General features: G+C 32.9%; 1 protein-coding gene across 8 annotated transcripts in view; it reads right to left on the reverse strand.

Moving 5' to 3' along the window:
• Positions 1-20882, reverse strand: part of RUNX1T1 (RUNX1 partner transcriptional co-repressor 1) — a 181882-nt gene that overhangs the window by 22789 nt on the left and 138211 nt on the right. For all 8 annotated transcript variants that reach the window (XM_074200094.1, XM_074200092.1, XM_074200090.1 and 5 more), the window contains 3 exons: positions 16191-16276; positions 15182-15392; positions 4789-4857 (listed from right to left, as the gene is read on the reverse strand). In XM_074200094.1, the coding sequence (XP_074056195.1) occupies positions 4789-4857; positions 15182-15392; positions 16191-16276 (366 nt within the window). The remainder of the gene's footprint in view (positions 1-4788; positions 4858-15181; positions 15393-16190; positions 16277-20882) is intronic.

A 20882-nucleotide genomic window follows, 5' to 3' on the forward strand; every position in this document is an offset into this window, starting at 1 on the left:
AACATTAACCCATACATGTATGTATGTATGAATGAATATATGTATATATAATCTCTTTTAAAACCCACCCCCAATTTGTCTGCTAGTAGAAAGAAGGAAAAAGAGAACACTAAAAAGTAGCTCATAATAGCAATTAGGTTAATGCAGACCTTTTAAAGAAAATCAATGATAAAACAGACAATATAGCTTTACTTCTTCTATAAGCATTTCCTGAGGGTTATTAAGGAGGAAGGGGTATGTACACATGATCTGAATGATAGGAAGATTTTGAAAGTTGCCACTGCTTTCTGACTTATGTTTTCCATTTTCATATTTTAAATAATCATTGCCTTACTCAACCAAGCACCTACATTTTCTTTAATTAACTTGCATCATACTACTACATCATAATTTATTGAAGCATTATCCCAAAGAAGAACATGTTCAGGTTTTACAGCTTTCCTATCTGACTGAAAGAAAACACAAGCTGTCAAACTTGTTATTCAATTTTAGATAGATAAAGAGTGCAAATATTCTACTAATGTACAATCATACAATTGACAACTACAAGTCATTTCCCTTTTAAAAAATTAACTATTCTAATTAACAAGGGAAAATATCCTCCCTCTGAATTAGTTTATCTAATTTTCATCTTTATTCAAAGCAAAATGACAATGATTAATTGAAAATTTAATAAGCAGTAATTATTAACTTGGCAAACGTAGTACCAATTAACACTCTATTAAAACTAATTATGACATGTTTCATTCAAGTGTTTGCACTTAATTGTTTCACCCACTTAAAAAGCACCTTAATTAAATGTTCTGTTTAATTAAAAACATAGATTCCTAATAAAAATGTTTTACTGTAGATTAAAAATGTAAGAGTTGCAAGTACTCCTCTGGTTGCCTAGTTTTCTGAGCTTTGTTCATACCTACATTTCTTAGCTTATGAAATCATCAAAGACCATCACCTAGCAGTTAGGTGCCATGACATTTGTAACCTGCTTTCTTATATAGCAGCATTCCTTAAATTATATTATCTAAATTTCATAAGCCCAAAGATATGAACAATAAAATGGTACTTAGTCTAACTAAAGCATGTTAAAATTATTTGAGTTTAAACATACTCTTTAAAAAATGGAAATTTTGCCAAACCAGAATATTACCAAAAGCTGAGAGCATTTCTTCATATCTCCACTTGTTATCCAAGCACAAACAAATTGGATAAAAGAAACAAAGGAGGGGGGGATGGTAAAAGGAGAAGAGAACGAGGGTTGAGGGAAGACCTGCTCTTCCACTATATAGTCAAGGTCTAATTTACTTTGAATATTCAAGGTGAATTAAAATTCTAAGTGGCAATACAGGACAATAATTTTTGCTTACGATCAAAGCTGCAGCTTGACTAATTGTGTATGCAAATCAGGCAATTTATATTTAAATTATGCATTCCTATTCCAGTCCCACAGGCATATACACAGATCAGCAAAGAGAATTGGTAGGACATTGGCAAGGTGCTTGAATATTTATTACCAACTGCAAACATTCTCTGATCACTTGAAAAAAATATACAGAAGAAAACATACAGATGCAATTTTATAACCATCTTTATGTGAGATGACTCAAATTTTATAAAGACTTGCTATTCTTGGATTTGGTTTGGAAGGTTGTTTATAAAATTGGGAAGAAATTGGTCTATTCTCACCATGTAGTAAAAATTTTGACTTCCCCCCAAAAATTGCTTGAAGGACTTTCTGTATATAGTAAAATATCTTGCAATTAGAATTTTATGTTGGGTGAGGTATTCAATTTATGAATTCAAATTCAAAGCAAATTTACTTTAAACCTAACAAAAGTTTTTCGATTCAATGCTTTGTAGGTACATTAATATGAAGGCATTATTTATATTTTGAATTAAACTTAAGGAAGACATAATACTTCCATTGCAAAAAATTTGAAGTGGTCCTTCTACGGTTTTACATAAAACATTTCAGCTTTTCTCCAAGTGGAATGTAATGCAAAAATAAATATATACATATTTGCATATAAATAACCCAACATAGCTACAAGTCGAAAAGGTTTTAACAGTATGGGTAAATTGCTTGATGGGAGGAGAAGTCACACCTTTTATATCATATATATACTATTATGGAATATGATCTATACGCTATGATTTCATGTTATGTTTAAAAACCTGCGAAGAAATGAATCCAGTAAATAATAGATAATCTGGAATTTTTAGTAATTTCACAGACAACCTTATAATTACATTTTATTTACAAAATATAGAGGATTCCTTTTAGTTTTCTTATCTGGAAGATTGTATTAGCTTTTAAGAAAAAAAAGTAATCTGAATGATAGCAAGAGTTATACTTTAAAGAAATCAACAAACTCAAAAGCAGTGACATATAGTATTCCTTCTTTGAGGTTAACTGAACAAAACAAATTGGACCAAGATTTTTTTTCTTCTATCACCCACCCTACTTCCCCATTCCAAACTAATAATAAGTATTAACAGGCTTCAGAGAAGAGAAAGTAGAAAGGGGAAAATGAAGGTAGATCTTTCTGGTTCAGTTTTATGCAAGATAGGAAAAATACTGATTTAGTAGAAAATCTCAAATACAGAATTTCTATCTGATTCCACTTGCTTACCACTTAAGGCATACGTCTTTTGTCTATAGCTAATCAAATTGACTTTTTAACAAAATTGAGAAAATCTGCTATCAATAGCAGTCAAACAAAGACATGAGCAGAAAATAGCACATAAGGAAACACAATTATACAATAGTTTACTCTGTTTGTTCTTTCTAAATTATCAAGGATTTAATTTAAATATATAAAAATAAGGAAATATATAGAGAGAAACTGCTTCACCCCAACAGAAAACTAACCCACTGGTCTTAGGAGATAGAAACTTATACTACTCCCAAGATACAAAGAAACAACTTGACATATTTCTTAAGCCTTCTTACTGGATCCAGATGGAATGTTACTCAGAACCATGATGCTATTTAGTTTCTTGCTGAGAACCCAATACACAAGGGCTGCTAGTTTTATAGTTCTGGACTTGGAAGAACTCTCAGGGGCCATCTAGTACAACCTTATTATTTTATGGCTGAAGAAACCGAGGCCCAGAAGTTAAAAGATGGCCAAAGCCACAATGATATTAGGGTTCCTAAGTATGACTGAACCCAGGTTTGTTGACTATAGAAGTAGCAGTCTCTTTTACCTTGTGTCCTCAATTTTCATATCATAGTTTAGCCACATTGCACATTCAGAAAATATAAACTAGAAAAGAGAACAAGCAGACATGTTCTAAAGGAAATGATAAAAGCTATAGGCAAGAGAGAATCCTTACACTCTCTGACTTTTATAATTATAAATACATGTATGTATATGTATATATAAAAATCTTTAGCTTCAGCTATCTAGATTGCCTTGACTTGCTGATGAAAGAAATCTCTTTCTCTTCATCAATCCATGCTACTAAAGCTTTGAACATTATCAGATTCCAAATTTCAGTACCAGTCACTTAGAAAAACAGATAAATCTTCAACTATCCATGAAAATGCAATGGACAAGGTCCAAGTGACCAGAGGAGCAGTTGCCAGTTGCATGGAACTGCAAACACAGCTGAGTCAAATCAAAACAAAAATAGAAATCCTTTATAGGGGAGGAGGGGAAAGGGCCTCATTTGACTCCTGCCCCATGATTATTGCTGCCAGACCACAGCTTGTCTAATACCTATAAATGTAGCACTTCCCAGATCTCTAACTCAGGTAGGCAAAGTTATTTTTAATGTTGGAGCTACAACAGTTCAAAGGCACAGCAGGCTCAAGTTAAGATGAAATTTTCCTTATGTCACTTCTCAATTCCTTCAGCAGTTTTGTTGTTTCACCTCAACTGGCCTTATAAAATGTTTTGTTAAGATGTTATGGTATTAACAAGACATGCCACTAAGATTCTATCAGATCCTGAAAGTCCTTTAATTACACCTGCAAGTCAGGGAATATACCTTGAAAGTCCTTGGAGTTATCACAGAATATAAAGACATTTATAATTTTTAAAAATTTATGGGGACAGCTAGGTAGTGCAGTGAATAGAGTACCATTCCTGGAGTCAGGAGGACCTGAGTTCAAATCTGACCTCAGACACTTAATAATTACCTAGCTGTGTGACCTTGGACAAGTCACTTAACCCCATTGCCTTGCAAAAGCCTAAAAAAAAGGAAAGAAAAGGAAAAAATTTATGGAAACATTTATCATTTAACTAAAAAAAGAATTAGTCTATCCTTAGTCTACCCCACCCTTGTCAAGGTCTGGCTATTAAAATCATTTTAATTTAATATGACCAAAAATTTCTTTATGGCAAAGTCCAAATGGGTCAAATAGAATTGATGGGAATTTTTTTTAAAAAAGTATATGTGGAGGCTGTGGGGAAGGCGGAGAAGAAGGCTGAAGTATGCAATTTAATTTTTAAAAAGCCAGATTTTTTTTCTGAAAGAAAAATTGCACACAAGCTGAGACCTTGTATGCCACATTTCAGCCTGAAACCATTATAGCCCCCTGAAAATAGAGGTTTCTAATGGAAATATTGACAGCCCCTCAATTATAGTGGCACCAGCAGATGTTGCTATAATAAAGACTATTTCATGTTCTAATCAGGCCTGGTTTAAGAATATTAAATAAGGTTTTTTTTGGTTGTTGTTGTTGTTAGCAGTGAGTCCTTTCTTGTCATTCTTCACATCAGTGCATTAACAACTGCACACAGCTGTCAGAACACTAAGCTCATGTTTTTAAACAATTCTTACCAGCTTTCTTCCAGATCTCCTCTGGCACATATCCAGAAGCAGGCCTGTGAAGGAATTCCCGATGTGATTCTAGGAGAAGAAGGGGGTTGGGGGGTAGAGAGGAAGAGAGGGAGGGGAAAACATTATAAGCATTGTTAAGTCATTGTAAAAGATTTAGAGAACTGCCCATTTTCTTGGCTCCTTTCCTCCCAACAAAATTGTTTAAAGAATATTTTACTTTCACAATTTTTCTTCTGAAAGACTCAAGCAATTAAATCCTCTGTGGCTCCTAATGTCTATGTCTTTCAAGGTTTTTTTAGTTTCACTTAATATTTGTATTTAAAGTATAATCTGGTAGAAGTTTTTTTGTTGTTGTTTATTTCGTTTTGTTTTTCCCAGGGGAGGGGAGAGGAGACAAGACATTTTCAGTATGGAAAAAACTCCTTATTTTTCAATAAAACATTAAAGAAAATAAATTTTATTGCATTTTTAAGATGAAGACAAATCTCTGCTAGAAAATAAAGGAAGAACTAAAGTGCCAATTTGCTACAATTTTGAACACATTGTCTTCAGGAGGGAAAAAAGAGAGGGCATTTCACCAAGTCCAACTACTTCTCACACTTGAGTGAGTCTTATCAACTATTAAAATCAACCACTCTCATTTCAAATGAGTTTAAGGGAGGAGTTGAATTTCAAATTTAAACATGGCCTTGGTTATGATGGTCTGGGAGAGGAATTTATTGGAAGATTAATCAATTTATGACAAAGTTCAAGTGTGGATTCTAATCACTAATATCACTTACATGGTTAAGAAATGTGATGGATGATAAATACAAAAGATTGTACTTTTTCCTGTAACCCCCCATCTTCTACATCTGATACACCAAGCAGAAATTCTATGCTAACACAAACATCACTTTAAACTTAAATTTTGAATTAAGAATATGTTAAACTCTCATTTATCTGAAAATCAAATCACTAGAATATTCAATCAACTAGAAATTTTCTTCACTATTATTTCCTGAGAGAAGCAAACAACAATAAAAAGAGATTCACACAAGAGTGATTGTTTAAAGGTTTACTAAGTATTTTCTCCATAATGATACCCGGAAATCAATTGCAAATAAGAGTTTAGACTTGGCATGGGGGGGGGGGGGGGAGATAAATCCTTCTAACAATTAGAAGAACCCAAAAATACAAAAAAAAGCCTCAAGAAGTAGTTAGATAAATAAACCCTCAAAAGGAGAGGCTAAATGGGTACTGTTAGATACTCTATACTGTGAGTTCATATCAAGTCCATCTAGGTGATCTCTCTCAGGTTCCCTTCTGGTTTTAAGTCTGTTACTCTGTAAACTTAATTAAAATATCATCTCCCAAGGTACATGATGGCCAAAAGAGGGGCCCAAAAGGTTAAAGGGTTATAGATTTAGAGGTGGAAAAGATTTCAAGGGTCATGAATTCAACTCCCCTAAGCTGCTGATGGGGGAATCACAGACAAAAGTGATTAAGTGATCTTCCCACTTCAGCTAGGAAGTGCCAGAAGGCAGATGCAAAATCAGGTCATTTGACTCCAGAATGAAGACTCTTATCTTCTTGTCTCTATCTTCTATAGTTCACAATCAAGTTATTGTAGAAGATGACTATTTTGACATTTTTCACTTTTGAGACAGTATAACTTTTTTGTAACAAGAACTAAGGTGGTGAGATAAATACATCTTTTTGTCAAATATGGTTCATTGTATTTTAACATCTTGAAAACTAGACATATAATTAAATATGTTACAACTAGTATATCATTAAGTTGTTTTAAATTTTCCTATACCTTCTGAGGGATACTTTATAAGTTAAAATGCATGAATGATGATGATGATGATGGTACAGATTAAAACGTCCTGTTTAGTAAGAATTCAACTAGAGTAAGTATTTATCACTCCAGAGAAAAGAGTAAAATTCACACTCTTTTGAACATATATTAAGGGGAATGTTATAACACTGAACAAAAAATCTACCACCATGACATTTAAATTTTTATTAAATGTGCATAGAAAGACATGAAGAATCATAACTAGTTAGCCATAATTTACTAACACACAGAAAAAAATTATTCTTTGAAGTATAGAGAGCAATAAGGAAGAATTTAAGAGTAAATGTGCTATGGCAGGAAATATAAAAAAAATTTAGAATTAGGGTAGTTTAAAAATTGGAAGAGAAGGAATATAAAAATATTTCTAAATAAAAGTAAACATAGTAAGCATGAAGTCCTCACAACAGCAGGTTAATGTTTTTACTGACTAGCTTAAGAAAATGAAGCAACCTTAAAATCATCAGTGTCTTAATAGGCATATTAATTAAAGAGCCACTAATTAAAACATGAGTGAACTTGGCATTTGAATGTAATTATCTATAAAAAACACAAGTGAAAAATCTTAGGCAAGAAAAATAGTAGTATTAACATGACATGATAGAATATTTAAAACAAAGCTCATTTTAATTTCCTGAAAAAGGAGAAATATTTTTCTAAATGTTTTGGTGTTGCTGTTTTTAATCCTACTTCCAACCCCCCTCCCCCCACCATGATATGGAAGGGATGGACTATGAGTTTTTGAAAATTGAATCAAAGAAGGCAAACATTATGAGACTGTTTTTCTGACATCTGAGAATCAACCTAGCTAAGTGCTGCATGGCCCATTCAACAGGAGATTGGTCTCCAACTGATGGATTTTTTTTTATCATAATCTACAAAGACTTGGAAGAATTGCTAATTTTGGAATGTAAACACCTGCATAGGAACACAAGGATGATGATGATGATGATGATGATGATACCACTAAGGAATGGAAAAAAGCATTTATTAAATGCTTATCAAGTTTGTGGTTTGAAAATGGTTTACAAACAAGATCCCATCTAAATCCTCATTACAACATTCTGATTTTTTTTTAAATTTCAGATAAGGAAAAGGAGATTTGAAAAGGTTATATACGTGTTCATGGTTACACAGCTTTCCTGACACTACTATACCAAGCTAAACTGAAACTGAGTGAAAAAAAATTCATTACAAAAAAATGATTTTCACAATTTTCTTCTCCCTGAATAATGACAAAATAGAGGCCTGAGCTCATGTCCAGAATTCCAATTAATTGACTGACTAAAAAGGAACATTCTGGATTCCCTGAGACAACAGATTATATTCCTAAATAGTATAAATCCAGTTTGAATGTTTAAATATTTTAAATTATAGAATGAAACATATGAATTGGAAAAGGTAGATATAAATGAAGACATATTAGACAACAACTCACTTCACTGGCTACAGTATACTTCACCCCAACCCCAAATTCTTTAATTACACACTGTCAGGGACAAATAAAATGCAAATTCCCCAAAGAAATATGAAGGAAATATCAAAAGTCAGTTAATGAAAAAGTGAGCATTATTCATCCTGAACAATTTTGAAAAATATTTTCTAAAAAATTCAAAATAGTAGTGGTTATATCTTTAGCAAAAGTGATATGGTTATAAACATCTACTCCAAATGTGATTTAAAGGTCTTTGATTAGCTACCAGATGTTACCCGTAGCAGGGGGAAAAAATGGAAGTACTTATACTACAGATTTCAGAATCCTGCTTTATCACATCTTGACAAATATTATTATAATATACCCATCTGGGTCTAAGAGAAAAAAGATTTTAATAAGCAGCTTATTTCTTCTTTTGCAGATTAAGTAGCATAATCAAGTGTTTTCACATAGAGGGTGATTTTGAACTAATTAAAACAAAAAAAAAACTGCTTTCCAATCATAAATTCTTAAGTTGGACATTTTTACTTCACATGATGGATATCATACACACAAACCCTTTATTGTTTTAGATTCTCATCTAAAATATAAAGGGGCAATCATCAACTATGTGAAGACACCAGCCATATTTTGAAAAAGTTTAAGTATAATTAATCAGGTTGTTAGGTTCATTCAACATCATTTTAATATCCTTAATCCACTCTTTCCCCATTCCCCACAATGGTAATAAGTCATCAACAAACAAATGATTACAGTGAAGGAGCAATGGTATAGGCACTGGTGATCAATAATGGGCATAGCTAGGAAGAGTAAACACAAAATTAGTCTTCTAAAAACACAATGTCTTTGCAAGACTTTACTAATACTATTAGAAAATCATATCTCTAACTCTGTTGGATGATTTTTCTCTGCCAAACTGAAAGCTTTTGATGCTAATGTTTTATTATAAATCACAATTTGTAAAAAAAAAAAGGTGATATTAAAGGTTGAAACTGTCTGTTTCTACAAATTTAAATGACAAATTTTTTTTAAAAGAGGGCAATCAGGGCAATCAAAACATTGTATCACCCTCCTCATTGCAAAGAGGTCAGGGATTACAAGAAATATTGTTGTATATAACATCAAATAAGAAAACTGTTTTTCTTTATCTGGTTCTTTTTGTTACATGGGAGAGTACATTTAGAAATATCTCTAGAATAATAGATGTAGTAACAAAAGGCAAAAATATTTTTGGAACAAGCAATTAAGAACAAAAAACCAATCCTGACTGTTAAAAAGATTAAAAAATAATAATTGGAAATTTCCATAATTTGAGCATTCTACTGGATCAAAATTCAATGATAAAATCTGTAAATCTATGAGAAGATAGACAAAATCTTATCTATGCTTTTATTTCTTCCCCCAAGCACTTAGCGCAATATTCTTTATTTTGAAGCTAATTAATAATTATTTGCTAAACCAAATTAAATACTTGGAATTTCTGAAGAACATAACACACACACAAACCTAAGGACAGAGGAGACCAAATCCATGTGGAAAAAAATGTCATGGGGACCATGAAAAAAAAGATGAAAGGGCAATCTATGAAGCATGAAAGAGATGGAAGATGGACTACACTTACGACAGAATGGAGACCATTGGATTATAGATACAGCAAGGGCCGCCATCAATAAACATGAAGGGATGAGCTGATAGCCTTTGAAGGACCAATGTGGTCTCATATGGCCCAGGACAGCAATGGTCAAAGCTTGGCAGCACCTAGGCAGGGCCTTCATCCTGCAGTGGACAGAATGAGGCTGTGATCATGATGCGGTCTATTACATAAGCTATCAAAAGACAGGAATGGTTTTGTGATTTCACCTTTAATTGCTATAAAGAATGACATTTACAAAGCTAATCAATTTAAAAAACTGAACACTCATTTTTAAGAAAAAACCAGTCCAACCCAGTAATTAACTAATAATAAGCCTAGCAATGATGAGGAATTTAAAGTACTAAGGGAAAAAAATATATACATTTAACTAATGCTTCCTCCCCAGCCCAACATGCAAGCACAAGGAAGACCCTTTTCAGCTCTGCTGAAGGGCCACCCAAATTCATTTAGGATATATGATGAAAATGGATCAATAATTAAATGCACACATTAGGGTAAAATTTAATTTCACCCCTATCTACTACTCAAAACTAAGAAGGCAAAAATATAAATATTTCCTGAAATTAGAAAAAAAAATTGTCCACCTCCAGATCAGTAATTCTCAAAGTGTGGTATGGAGATCCCACCACATTACTCATGAGGTTAAAACTATTTTTGATTAATATTAAGATTTTAATTTTCAATATGGTAACTACATAATGCTCAAAGCACAATGGGGGAGGGAAAATCCTCAATAAAAACACCCTGAAGTTTGAGAATCACTGCTTTAGGAAAAGCCTGACAAAAATCAGTCTCTTTCCATATTTGTTAGATGAGAATTTCTCTTCCCTAGTTTTCTACCTATTCAAAAATGATAATGTCTACCTATGAATTACTTTTTGGAAATATTTTCCAGATGAAAGTGCATAATGATAACCGCAGTTTCTGCATCTTGGTTGCCAATGGAACACATGCTTATGACATAATGCACAGTAATCATTCTCTTAAGCAATGAACATTATCCTTACACCAGTTTGAGCCAAAATAGCATCTCTACAAGCAGCAAATAGCACTGCAATTGATTGTTCCTATCTGGAGATAGTAAAACAAGGACAATAATCAGTTCCAAAGTGGGGCTAACGCTTCTTGAAGAATCACTATCAATCTTATAAGAGAAATGTTTCAAGTTATTATATTTTAAAAATCAATGTTTTCTAAGGACAACTATCAAATCAAAGAACTGATTCAACTTACATGATTTTCTAAAATTTTTTTTTAATTCCTAGACTTTCAAGTTTATTTTAGGGGCAGGATAGGGACTTGTGTATGCCACATGTCCTAACAAAGATTCAGTCCTCTCTAAATTAAAATTAGGCTATTTTGAAAATCGAACAAAACCTATTATTACCATACTCATATTTTTGGATCTTCAAGGCATGCTCTGAAACTTAAAGGACCTTAGGAATAGTTTATTCTTAGTCAGACTATTCTGATGCCTGCTCAGTGATGATTTAAGGACTTCAGAGAAAAAAAGGAGAAGAGTATGAAACTCTCAAAAAGACCCAAGATAGTCAAAGGTAGTATCCTAGAATAGTGAAAAGTAGCAAAACATTCTGTCAAAGAGGAAAGTAATGTCTTAAGGCATTGAAGGGGAGAAAATGTCTAAAGAGGTAAAAAGAAAGATTGAATGCAAGCTGGAGAATGTATGAAGTTAAATAGAACTAAAGGAACACTATATGGTTTGCTTCAACAGGCAAGGGCTTACAGACATACAATGCTAATTACTACATATGCTGCCTTAAAGTCAAATACGTCTTTTCATTATGGCTGACCAGTATTAGTCACATTTGGTCAAGATAGTGCTCTGGAAAAGGAATTTCTTCTGCACAAATATCAAATCTATCATTTAATCAAAGCTACAGTGTTATCAGCAATGGTCTCATAAACCTTTCTCCAAGACAAAATAAATGACCTAACAGATAAATACTTACAATCCATCATAAATTCATATGGTTGGTATTTTTTTTAATGAGCATTATCTTGTTCTCTATTGACTTTATGACTTGGGGTTTTTGTTGATTTTCATTTTTGTTATTTTGCATGTATCAGCAACTCTGTACATAGATATCAAAAAAGCAAATATTTCAAAATTCTTCATGATAAACTAGAAAGGGCTTCAAGGATTGAAATGTCATTATGAATGAAATTCACTATTATATATAGTGGCAAGCTATTTTAATAATGAATCTTCAGACACTGCTCAGCTATAACTAATCACTTTGGGTCAAAATCATATTTTTAAACATTAAATTAATAGATTAATTATATTACTTTTGCCATTCACAAAGTGGCTAAAATAATGATTATAACAGAATAGAGATCAGCTTAATCTTTTATGTGCTGTTCATGCTGAGTCAAATTCTCTTTTCTTTAACAAAAGCAATATAGTATTGCTTAACAATATAGTGACATCTCTGGTATTTCCACATTATGATAAGGAAAAAAGTGCTCTTTTCTTTATCATTTTAACAGTAGTATGATGGGTTAAAACATGAATGCAAGTTCCTAAGTTTCAAAACTTATAATCAGTAACATTGATTACTGAAGGTATTGAGAAACCGGGATGAAAGACTCATATACACCACTTAATGGTAGCACATACTCTTAAAAGGAAAAAGCAATATGGGGGGGGGGGGGGGAGGAGTAGGATTAGTTAAAGGCCAATGAGATCTAATTATTCCATTACAAACACCAATATGATTTAACCCACCACTGACCGATCATCCATTAGGAATGTGCATTCTATGCCAATCCTTAGAATTTCTGGGACTATTAAATTATTTGACTATCCAAAAGTGGCAACAGACCCTTAAATAACAGCAAATTGGGTTCTGTATTTTACATAATCCCCTTGACAAAGACTATTTCAAAGTCTTAAGCAATTTTTAAAATCTTCACAGTCCATTTCTATTGAAATTTTAATTATTATATATTTAAATACAAAATATTATATCAGCTGTCACATTCATTTTTGCCTTGCAAGCCTGAGAATTTCACTTGTTAGGTAGTTACTGAAATGTGTATGACATAATAAAAAATGTACAATTGTTAGCCTATACATTCAACGGTCAATTTTTAAATTCAAGCATATTATAATGTATATGCAAATGAAATTAAAGTAGAAGCTGGAATAAATTCAGTCCCATGTATTTCTACTGTACTATATTACAATCGCATATTCCAAATATCACAATTGTGACTATCTCATGGGTTATTCCTAAAGTTAAAAGACAAAAATGTACCCCAAAATTTTATGATTATTTTTTAAAATGCACACAAACTTTTTAACATGATTATTTTCCCTATTCTTTTAGCCCAATCTATTTTTGAGTGTGAAATCTGAAAGTTACTAAATGATTTTGAAGAGCTGAAAGTATTCCAAGTTTATATAATTGGTTGTAAAATCACAAATATCTCACAAATATTGTCATAGCTTACTAAATGGCTAAAAATTTGAGGTGGGTTTTGTATTCAATTTTCTCTTACCAAAGAGGAACAAGAAAAAGTATCACAGGGCTTCATTTCATATCACCGTAAAAGGTCTTGTTCCATTTCAAATTGGTTCATGTCATGTTTAACCTGCTTTTCTTCAACAGGGATGTCACACATTTGTCTTAGAATCAAAGTTCAAAAATAAACACTCAGAATATAATTTTTGCTAAATTCATTACTGACATTAAATTCTTAAGATTTCAGTTCTTATGTTTGCAGAACCAATATGTTAAATAAAGCATAATTTTATTATAAAGATAATCAACTTTTGCCACGATTGGTTGTATCTAACTATGAAAGGTTGCTGAACAAAGGAAAGTGTTAAGTAAGGAACTAGTTGTCCATGATTGAAGAGGACCATGCCATCATATAATATGACTGTATGACATACACATTAAGTTTATTATAGTAAGGGGAGTATCGTGCAAAGATAGCCTCACTCCCTTTTCTAGAACTTTTTCTGGTCTGATTTGATAGGAAATAGGATTTGTGGTTGTATCTGGATGCAGTGAGAGTCCTTGGTCATATGGATATGATCCCCTCCCATAGTGTCAAAACACCACACATATGTAATTTTCTGGCAACACTAAGGTTGGGAGTTTGGATCGTTGCATTAATTCAGTTCATCGACTGGATCCTTAACTTCAGCTAACCCACACCATAGAGGATTGGCTAAAAAGCCCAACCAAGACAATGGATCAATAGAGTCAATTTCCTACATGAAGGAAGTAGAGTTAGGAAGAACTGAGTTCACATCCTGCTGCTGATCTAAGTTACCCATATGATAATGGTTAAGTCTAAGGACCCTAAGCACATGAAGATTAAAAAAAGACATTCTAACCTACATTAGTCCAAAGGTTTTCCTCACACTGCTCCAAACAAAAGAAATCCCCAAATAATTCAAAATAACAATTACAACAATTACAACAAAATCACTTCATTATTAACGAGGGAAAAATTTACAAGCTTGTACAAATTGTTAGTAGGCTCATAGCTTTTTTACAACATGAGAGCATCCAACTATCAACATTTTAAAATTTCATTTTTTATATAATCTCTAAATTTTATAGCTAGCATTCATTAACAGATCAAGAAAAACCATTTTATTCTTTAGTCCAAAGAGAATGTCATAGTTAATTTTTCTTTATTGCTGATTTGTCAAAAAGCATTAAGACACCTACAAAACTTTGGGGGGGGGGGGGTGGAAGGGGGTCTCTTTTTTCATCTTTAAGGTGTTTTTAAGAAGTGCCTCTTTTTTACTTTTTTTCCCTTTAGGTTTTTTTTTTGGTAAGGCAAACGGGGTTAAGTGACTTTCCCAAGGCCACACAGCTAGGTAATTATTAAGTGTCTGAGACCGGATTTGAACCCGGATACTCCTGACTCCAAGGCCGGTGCTTTATCCACTATGCCACCTAGCCTCCCCAAGAAGTGCCTTTTTAATTACAAAATACTGCAGTAACTGCAAGACAGCAAACAAAATACTTCACAACAACTCCACAATTGCCTCAGAATTAGAAACCAGAAAACAATTTTCTTGTTAAAGTTGTGTTGTGGATTTATTGGGAAGCTCTGAGGACCATATTTTTATATGCAAAAAGAAGGCTTACTGACCTAGCCTGCCTTGAATAACAAGACACTATTTAAAATCTCCAAAAGTTGGGGGCAGCTAGGTGGCGCAGTGGATAGAGCACCAGTCCTGGAGTCAGGAGTATCCAAGTTCAAATCTGGCCTCAGACACTTAATAATTACCTAGCTGTGTGGCCTTAGGCAAGCCACTTAACCCAATTACCTTGCAAAAAACCTAAAAAGAACAAAACAAAAAATTTCCAAAAGTTTTCAACTGCTTTTAAATTTCATGGTTTGTTTGTTTTTAAAAGTTGCAAAATCATTTCTTGTGAAAAAGTTAAAGCTATGTGTTTGGAAGTAGCCATACCTAGTGGGACTGGATCTGGATTAACAGGACTCTGCTGTCTAGAGTGGCTACTGCTGCCGCTGCTGCCACCACCACCTTTCTTTAGGTCTTCTGCATCACTGTATCGACGGATCCAGTAATTGAGCTCCTCCCTGTCTGCTTCCTGACATCTCCGTAGCACAGTGAGAGAACGCCTTGTTTTTTCTACCATGTCCATGATACAGTTTAAGAGCTAATGGGGAGAAAACACAAGTAAACACACCTATGAGAAGACAAAGCATATGACAAGATCATGAAGGACTTCATTCATTTATTCAATGGAGTTCTGGCTTGTAATTCTGAATCAACTTAAGAATGTCACATAGCACAGACTCAGGAGTCAGGAATACCTGAGTTCAAATCTGGCCTCAGACACTTAATAATTGCTTAGCTGTGGGACCTTGGGCAAGTCACTTAACCCTATTGTCTTAAATAAAAATTTAAAAAAATTATTAAAAGGGGCAGCCAGGTCACTTAAACCCATTTGCCTTGCACACATATGAAAAAAAATTATTAAAAAAAAAAAAGAATGTCACATTGACTGAGGGCAAGTATATAAGTGAGTATACAAGTGAGACCAATATTAAGACCTAAAAACAATCAAATATATAGAATAACAGTTCATTTAATTTAGTAGTTCTTAACTTGGAATCCCTGAATTTAAGTTTTTCAATATAATCTTATTTTCTATTTAATGCTATGGATTTTATTTCATGCATTTAAAATCATTTTGGGAAGAGGTTCAGTGACAAGAGATGAGAAGAATCCCTGATTTGATTTGTCATGACTTAAGTTTATGTGCTGTTTTACTACAGCTTTCCTTTCCAGAAACCAAATGCATCTAGCCCTGAATTCCACTTAAAACATTCTTTTACATTATTTAATTTTCTTAGAGATAGAAAGAGCAAAGTACTCTCAAACTAGCATTTTAATATCAGATTTAACCTTAAGCAGGAAAACTTTTGATTTAAGCACTTGTTAATATCTTTACATGGTCAAGGTGTTTCCATTCTTCTGCCCATTCTCTGTCTGTTAGTCTGTGATCAATCATTTCTTCTTGACGTGTGCCATGCAACCCTACAAAAGAAGACAAGATTATCTACTTACTTCCAAAGCACTCATCACATTCCCCATATGGATGTGTGTGTGTGTGTGTGTGTGTGTGTGTATAACAGCATACATACATAAGCTAATTCATTTGCAAATAGATGTGCTTATCAGTGAATGAGTCAACCCATTAGCCCTGTCTGAAACCAGAAACACATTAAAAGCCATTCATATAATCGATAGAATATTGGAGATGGAAAATATTGGAGATGGTCATCCAGTTCAATCTTCTCAGTTTAAGGTTAAAGGAAACTGAGGCTAAGTGCTTATATAACTCAGTTATGAGTTTTTTCCCACCCAAATTTAAATTTCCTTTATTCCCTTTTCTGTTCAATGTGATTTTGGTAATGAGTCTATAGTGCAATTTATTAAAAGAGACAGAACTAGAGAATTGCTAACTGCAAGGTGAATATTCTTTACTTTTATAGCAATATCTCAAGACTAAACACAAGAGCAAGGCGTCCCAAAACAAATAAAATATAAAGTTATATTAAGCTGGGATAAGAATGACAAAGAAAACCATGATGTTAAATAATAAAAAAAAAGAACTTTGAGAATTTGATTTTTTATAACTTTTAGAAATCACAGAAAGAACAAGTTATTCCTACTTCCACACAAGTTTTCATATCTGATGGCAAGGAATCAGTTCTAATAGAATTAAAATACTCCTAACAGGTTAGCATTCATTTTCATTTGGAAGTAAATTTGTACCAGGAGGTCAAGTTTTGGCACATAAATATGAGTTCATATTTCTATTAGAACATGTTTCCGCATGTCATTGATATTATTATGAAGAGGACATGACATGATATAGAGTACCAACCCTGGAGATAAGAAGACCTGAGTTCAAAAAGTACACTGAATATACCCAAAGCTTAATCATCATTACTGAAAATGTTTTATTAGATCTGAGCTAGGAAAATACAACAATTCTCTTTAGAAAAAGCTCAAGAATTTTATTTACATCTTGATTTTATTCAACTTAGAAGTAATAAATCATCACAGCCTTAGAAGGAAGTCAATGTCTTGTCACTGAACAATACTATTAATCACCATGAAACCTGGTTAAGATGTTCATCAAAATAATATGTATCTTCCTGAAAGGGTACTCTGTAAGACTCTTTTCAGCAACATCTGGAAAACTGTTACTCCCCCCGCCCCAACAGTTTCATTTACAGGGACAATAGCACAAGATACTTTGTAAATTAAGAAGCAATATACTAGGCTAAGCATGCAATCTACAGGTTTATTTAAAAAATAATTTAAAAACTCTACTCTAGGATTTTCCACTTTTCAAGTAGACTTTTTCCTGAGGAAGAAACTACATTTTAGGATCATAAAATCCAGGCATTTTAGATAGTACATAGACCAACCCCCTAATTTCATGTGATGTAACAGGTCAGTCAGTCAATGAATATTCTTTAAGATTATAACCTGTTACTCTGTAGGAATTGCTGGGGGGGGGGGGGTAAATCCTACTTCAATGAGTTTATAATATAAAGCAGAAAAATAACATGCAAACAACAGGGAATGTACTGATCTGGGTGTTGATGGGAGTCCAGGACAAAAAAAAAGTATAGCTGGGCTTGGCTGACCTGTATTTCTTTAAATGGACATTTTGAGAGTAGTTCTATTCTCAGTCTTTTACTCCTCTAATTAGAGTGACATAAGGTACTGATGAGGTGTGAATAGGAAGACTGATGCAATATCAATGGATTGAGAGTTCCTTGATCCAAAGAGGGTAATGACTTGTCCAATATTACAAAGGAAGCAAGTGGTAGAGTCATGATTTGTAATTCAAATCCTCTAATTTCAAAACCAGTGCTCTTCCCACTCTATACCGGCAGTGGTTATAATCTCTATAACTGCCCTGGAGATACAACTTTTAGACTTAAGGTACATTTCCAAGAACAAAGGCTGTCTGTCTTTGGGATCTACAAATCAGACTATTTACTTTCCATTCTGCTGAAATTGGAGCACATACAACCCAATTCATGTTATTCTTTTTAAGAATGACATCAAGTTGCTAACAAACTATATGATTATTTTTGGCCAACCAGAGTCATGAGAATTTTGAAGTGATCAAAATGATTATGTTTTTAATTCTTTTTTTTAAAAAAAGGAATATAAATAATCCTTTATGAGGTTCCTACTAAATTGGTAAAATTCTTTAATTTTTTCTAATTGAGTGCTGCCTATTGAGGAAAAAAGTAACCTGGTAAATATTTCTTAATTTGCATAATACTAGCACATGTATAATGAAAAAAAAGAAGTATTTAGTTATTGCTCTGTTTGTTTTGATTATTTCAAGTTGAAATGTTTGCAAATATGCAAGTTTTGTTGACTTATTTGTTGGCTGTGTTTTTTGGGGGAAAAGCATTACTGTTAAAATTAGTCATCGCAGAAAGAACTGCAAAATGATGGAGATGTAAATGTGACAGAAGCAACTTGCATGAGGAAGAAATTTTAAGAACAAATAGTTGTAAAATTTGTTTAAACTTCAAAAATTCAACATATGACATCAATACTCTTAAAGAGTCCTTGACCTTTGGAGGGATACAAGTGAGCAAGCAGCGAGAAGTTGTTTATAACTTCATTGAATTGATCTGAACTACTGGTAATAAGCATTTGAGGAATGTTTCTATGCCCAAGAACTTGCCTTGTCAAACCAAGAAAGAATCAAGAGGTTTAAATTAGTTCTTTTTATGTATGATGATCATCTGTCACAAGAAAATAAAAATACTTATTCTGGGAGGAAAATTGCAGAGAAAGAACCTGAGAAAAATCTATCTGAAGAGTCACTGAATAGCAGATTTTAGTTCAATGCAGCTTAGATGTTGGGTAGAAAAATGTCTTAAAAAGTATTTGCACAATTAAATTGGTTAATAAAATTACAAGAATGTTGTTTTTAATAACCTAGAATTATTTTATTCCAAAACTCAATTATGATGAAAACATTTCCCAATTTAAAGAAAATACATGGTAGAGGTTCATATTCAAGATATTATTAGCAATAAATCAATTCTTATAGTCAAAATGTCAGCCTGAGTGGTTCCATACTGTAAGGATCAACTTTACATTGACTGACTTCAAGGACTTCTGATAAGAAGCACTTATGTCCACAAGTCAACATTTCAAAAGATGATCAAGTATAATTAAAATGTTGAGAATATAAGAAAAATAACCCCTACAAAATCGGTCATGATTATATGATTCTTGAATATAAACAATTACATTCTTGCTGCTTAAAATGTCATTTGCACTGACATTTTATTATTAATAGTGTTTGCTTCCTTAACCAGCAATTTGCATGTTTCTCCATCCTCAAGGATGGGAGAATGAATGATTTTAAAGGAAATAGAATTCTTCAAAGGGATCTTAAGTGATATGGGCCAAATGGCTGTGATTTATGTTGGATTAGAATGTTAGAAGGAAATTAGAATGGAAAAATGGAAGGAAAAGGAGAGTTATATATTAGAACTTAAAAACATATTAGAAGATATTCCTAAAGAGAACTAGGAAGGAAGGAAATTAATTGTATGAGGAAGAATAAGTTGCACGTCCTTCAAAGAATGATATAGAACCAGAGCAGTCAGAGATGATCTAGTAATGTTGCCAAATGAAAAAGAGATGAATATTAGCCAGCTGGCCATTCTCTGCTGAGGAAACTGAGGAAACTGAGGCAACAATTAGCACTGAAAACAAGAGAAAAATCTGTTTTCTGATTGGGGATTTTATCCAAGACAGAACTGAAAACCTCCCAAGAATCATTAAAAAGGATAACAACTAATCACTTCTGTTGCTTCAAATGGCCACAAAGGACATAACAGGATGAAATCTAGGTAAGAAACTAAAGATCATTTGGACGAAAGTTATATTTTCTTCATTATACTGAAGAAAAGGTATACCAAAGAGAAATATTAAATTAAGAAGCATTGTCTAAGAATAGGATGAGTTTTTAGCCACAGTTTATATATATATATGTATATATATATGTATATATATATATGACAGATTAATGGTCTGAGATGGAATATACCTAACAAAGCCTGTTAAGAACATTATTTGCTAAGTCCTTTGCAAATATGATAAACAGACTCCTTCAAAGTGAGCCAAGAAAGGAAGAACACTACTTAAATATGTAACCCTAAATTTAGATATCATAGAGAACATATACAAACATAAAAAGAAATAGCCAGAGGCTCATAAGGGGACAAAAGTCAAGAAAGGAGGAATGCCTGCATTCAACTACCTAAAATTAAGATAATAAACACAAAACAGGTAAATTTGACCTCATAAGATTTAATCAGCCATATGATTTCATGATATGACTCTCATGACTGCATTATGGCCCTGAATGGATAGATTAGATTAACCTTTTTCAAAATTATCAGAATAGGGGGGGGGGGGGGGGGGGGGAATAAAATGGAGAGAGTACCAGACTGTCCATGGTATTATAAGATATACTCAAAGAAATCTGAGAATTACATAATGGAAGCATGACAGGGAACATTTAGCTGAAGGTCAGTGGATGGAAAAATAAATGATTTTGAAAGAGGAAACAGATCACAACTAG

This window comes from Macrotis lagotis, chromosome X (assembly GCF_037893015.1).
Source record: "Macrotis lagotis isolate mMagLag1 chromosome X, bilby.v1.9.chrom.fasta, whole genome shotgun sequence".
Taxonomy (NCBI): domain Eukaryota; kingdom Metazoa; phylum Chordata; class Mammalia; order Peramelemorphia; family Peramelidae; genus Macrotis; species Macrotis lagotis.